This window comes from Myotis davidii, unplaced genomic scaffold (assembly GCF_000327345.1).
Source record: "Myotis davidii unplaced genomic scaffold, ASM32734v1 scaffold571, whole genome shotgun sequence".
In the NCBI taxonomy this organism is placed as follows: domain Eukaryota; kingdom Metazoa; phylum Chordata; class Mammalia; order Chiroptera; family Vespertilionidae; genus Myotis; species Myotis davidii.
The window spans coordinates 1,854,392-1,857,951 of NW_006283136.1; the positions used below are offsets into that span (position 1 = coordinate 1,854,392).

The window sequence follows — 3,560 nt, forward strand, 5'->3', positions numbered from 1 at the left end:
ACAGCTTACGGGAGCTGTGGCATAAAATGGGGAAGGGAACCAGGGTATGTCCCCCCCAAAAGTGGATCTAGAGAGTCACCCTTGCAACTCCCCTGACAACTCCCTTCCCGTCACTTGCAGCTTTGAAAAGTGATCTCCAATACTGGTTGTGAGAAATCAGACCAAATATTTTGGGGCTTGAGCATCAGAAATCTGCATGACAATAAATAAGTTCGTATCAATAATAACCTTAAATGTAAATGTTTTAAATGCTCCTAACAAATGATATTGAGTAGCTGAATGGATACAAACACATGAACCAATCATATGCCGTCTATAAGAGACCCACCTCAGAACAAAAGACACACATAGGATGAGAGTGAAGGGATGGAAAAAAAATTTTTTTTCATGCAAATTGAAAAGAAAAAAAAGCTGGAATAGCAATACTCATATCTGACAAAATAGACTTTAAAACGAAGGCCATCAGAAGAGACAATAAAAGTCACTACATAACACTAAAGGTATCAATCAAACAATAAGATATAACCCTGGTAAACATATATGTACACAATACAGGAGCACCTGAATATATAAAAAACTTCTAGAGGATTTTAATGGAGAGATCGACAACAATACAGTCAGAGTAGGGAACTTTAACACCCCCCAAGTGCCCATCAGTAAATGAGTGGACAAAAAAATCATGGTACATTTATACCATGGAATACTATGCAGCAGTTAAAAAGATGCATCTCTTACCCTTTGAGACAGCATGGAGGGACCTGGAGAGTATCACGCTAAATAAAATAAGCCAGTCAGAGACAGATGAAGGCCTGGGGCAGAGGTGGAGGGGGGGGGGCAGGCTGGAAGGGGTCAATGGGGGGAAAACGGGAACATATGTAATACTTTCAACAATAAATAACTATAAAAAAATTAAATTCCTGGGTAAAAATAAATAAATAAAAATCTGTATTTTTGAATTTTAAGACCTTGGAAATAAGCATACAGATCTCATTATTTGCCTCTCCATTTAATGGAGGTGCAGTGATAATTACATCTAGTTATTGTAGTCAATGGGATCATATCATTTATTTGGAGCCTGATTTTGCATGTTTGGTTATATTGACACAGCCTTTCGGATTAAGGCCTTAGGAAGGAAGAGATCACATTGTTTCTTGCTCTGGTTTCCCCCCTTTTTGCACCTATGTGTCAATGTTAACCAAACAGCTCCCCAAATCCATGACTGGTCCCTGTGATTGGTCCCTGTGATTCCTAAACCCACTTAGGGAACTGCAGCAACCTGAAAGGTGGTGCCAGAATCAATCTTTGCACTGGCAATGCTCTTGATTAGGAATCTGCTTTATTTTTTGAATTTTTATTGTTTTCAGAGAGGAAGAGACAGAAACATCAATGAGGAGAGAGAATCATTGATCAGCTGCCTCCTGCACGCCCCCACTGGAGACCAAGCCCACAACTCGGGTATGTGCCCTTGACCAGAATTGAACCCAGGACCCTTCAGTCCACAGGCCGAAACTCTATCGACTGAGCCAAACCGCTAGGGCAGGAATCTGCTTTCTTATACACCAGTCGTATCTTCCTGAAACGACGTAACCTCATAGTTACCTTGACTTTGCTATCTCTTTGTTCACCCCGATAACATATTTACAGACTCTTAGGATGGGTCAATTCTCCAAATGACTCATCCCATCTTTTCATGGACCATTTCACAGGTAGATGCCAAATATATAGGTGGGGTTGGGAGGTGGGAAGCTAGAACTGAGTCTCTTTAACTTTATTCTCAAGGTGGGAGATCATCAGATTTGAGTGTACTCCTATAACTTTTTAAAAAAATATTAAGGTCTGGCCAGGTGGCTCAGTTGGTTGAAGCATTGTCCCATACACCAAAAGATTGTGGGTTCGATCCCCAGTTGGGATGTGCACGTTTCTCTCACACATCAATGTTTTCCTTCTCTCTCTTCCTCTCCCTCTAAAAAAAATCAATAAAGCTGGCCAGTGTGGCTCAGTGGTTGAGTGTTGACCTATGAACCAGGAGGTCATGGTTCTAATCCTTGTCAGGGCACATGTCTGGATTGTTGGCTGGATCCCCAGTAGGGGGCAGCAGGAGGCAACCAACCAATGATTCTCTGTCATCATTGATGTTTCTCTCTCTTTTCCTTCCTCTCTGAAATCAAGAAAAAATATTTTAAAAATCAATAAAGACATATCCTAGGTAAGGATTTTTAAAATATTTAAAATTATGTAACTAAAGTACTAATATTGTCTTTGTTTAAAAATAAAAGATAGCCCTAGTCAGTTTGGCTCAGTGGATAGGGTGTTGGCCTGTGGACTGAAGGGTCCTGGGTTCAGTTCCGGACAAGGGCACTTACCTTGGTTGCAGGCTCAATCCCCATCCCCTGTGGAAGGCAACCAATGGATGTGTTTTCTCACACATGTGTGTTTCTCTCTGTGTGTCTTTTCCTCTCCCTTCCACTCTCTCTAAAAATCAGTGGAAAAATATCCTCCGGTGAGAATTAACAAATTAAACACATAAATACGTAGGATAAGAACCCCCGCAAAATCCCCTTTCACCACCCGTCTATTGCCTTCCTCTCTAGGCGAAACCATTATCGTTTTGAGGACACCTTGCCAGTACCCTTTCTATACATTTTTTTCCTCTTCTGCATATACATACACACATTTTTATTTTTATTTTTTACAAAAATGACACCTCTTCGCTTTGTAGGTGAGGAAACTACGTGAAACCTGGAGGGGAGACATATTGACAAATTTACTGAAGGAAAGTGGACTGGACAATAGTTCATTAGACTCTACCATGTGTCAGACTCTGCACCCAGTGCTTTATTGGCGCGAAGGGTTCTGGTATTTTACTTCTGTTGGATGGGTCCCCGCACTAGGTTAGCTATGCAATTAGTTTAGAGGGTGGGAAGCACGGCGAAAGTCGCTTCGGTGCGATGATGTAGAATTTGTATTTTGATGGGAGCTACAGGAGACTTAGCAGAAGGCTATGGAGCTGCAAAAGAAGAAAAAGAATGTCTTGGGCAGTTGGGTCTGCCAATAAGGCTTGTGAAACTGAAACGCGAAAAGCCTACTACCTGCCAAGCCCGAACATTCCTTCGGAAACCAGAAACCAATACTGGGTCTAGGAGAACGGCCTGGGAGCTTAGAGAGCAAGGCACCAGAGGCTGCAGAGGGGATCGCGGCCGCAGGCAGCAACGGAACAGCGAACCCGCGGAGCAGAGACCACGCTCGTACGCGCCTGCGAGTGCGAATGTGTATGTCTGTGTTGTTGTTCCGCGGCAGCGGCGGCGGCGGTAAGATGGCTGCCCACGGGGGCTCCGCGGCGTCCTCGGCGCTGAAGGGGTTAATTCAGCAGTTCACCGCCATCACCGGTAAGAGACGCGGTTACCGGAAGGTGGAGAGTGGGGTCTGGAGCGGGCGGCAGGTCTGCCCCGGGCGTCCCCGTACCTCCCTGCAGTCCTCCCTCGGGCTTTCCCCACCGCTCCCGTCCTCTCTCCTGAGGAAGAGGCGACGACGGCGTCGGGTCTCCGGGTCCAGGCGGCAGA

General features: G+C 44.6%; 1 protein-coding gene and 1 long non-coding RNA gene across 2 annotated transcripts in view; one reads left to right on the forward strand and one right to left on the reverse strand.

The window, feature by feature from the left end:
- Positions 1–2,685: 2,685 nt before the first annotated feature.
- On the reverse strand, positions 2,686–3,248 carry LOC107182767. Its single transcript, XR_001513500.1, has 2 exons — positions 3,090–3,248; positions 2,686–3,007 (listed from the first exon to the last, which is right to left on the reverse strand). It is a non-coding gene; the product is annotated as an uncharacterized LOC107182767 (long non-coding RNA).
- Positions 3,249–3,273: 25 nt separating this feature from the next.
- UBXN7 (UBX domain protein 7) overlaps positions 3,274–3,560 on the forward strand; it is an 81,200-nt gene continuing 80,913 nt past the window's right edge. Inside the window, exon 1 of the mRNA XM_006753402.2 lies at positions 3,274–3,386. Within this exon, the coding sequence (XP_006753465.1) occupies positions 3,314–3,386 (73 nt within the window). The 5' untranslated portion in view covers positions 3,274–3,313. The remainder of the gene's footprint in view (positions 3,387–3,560) is intronic.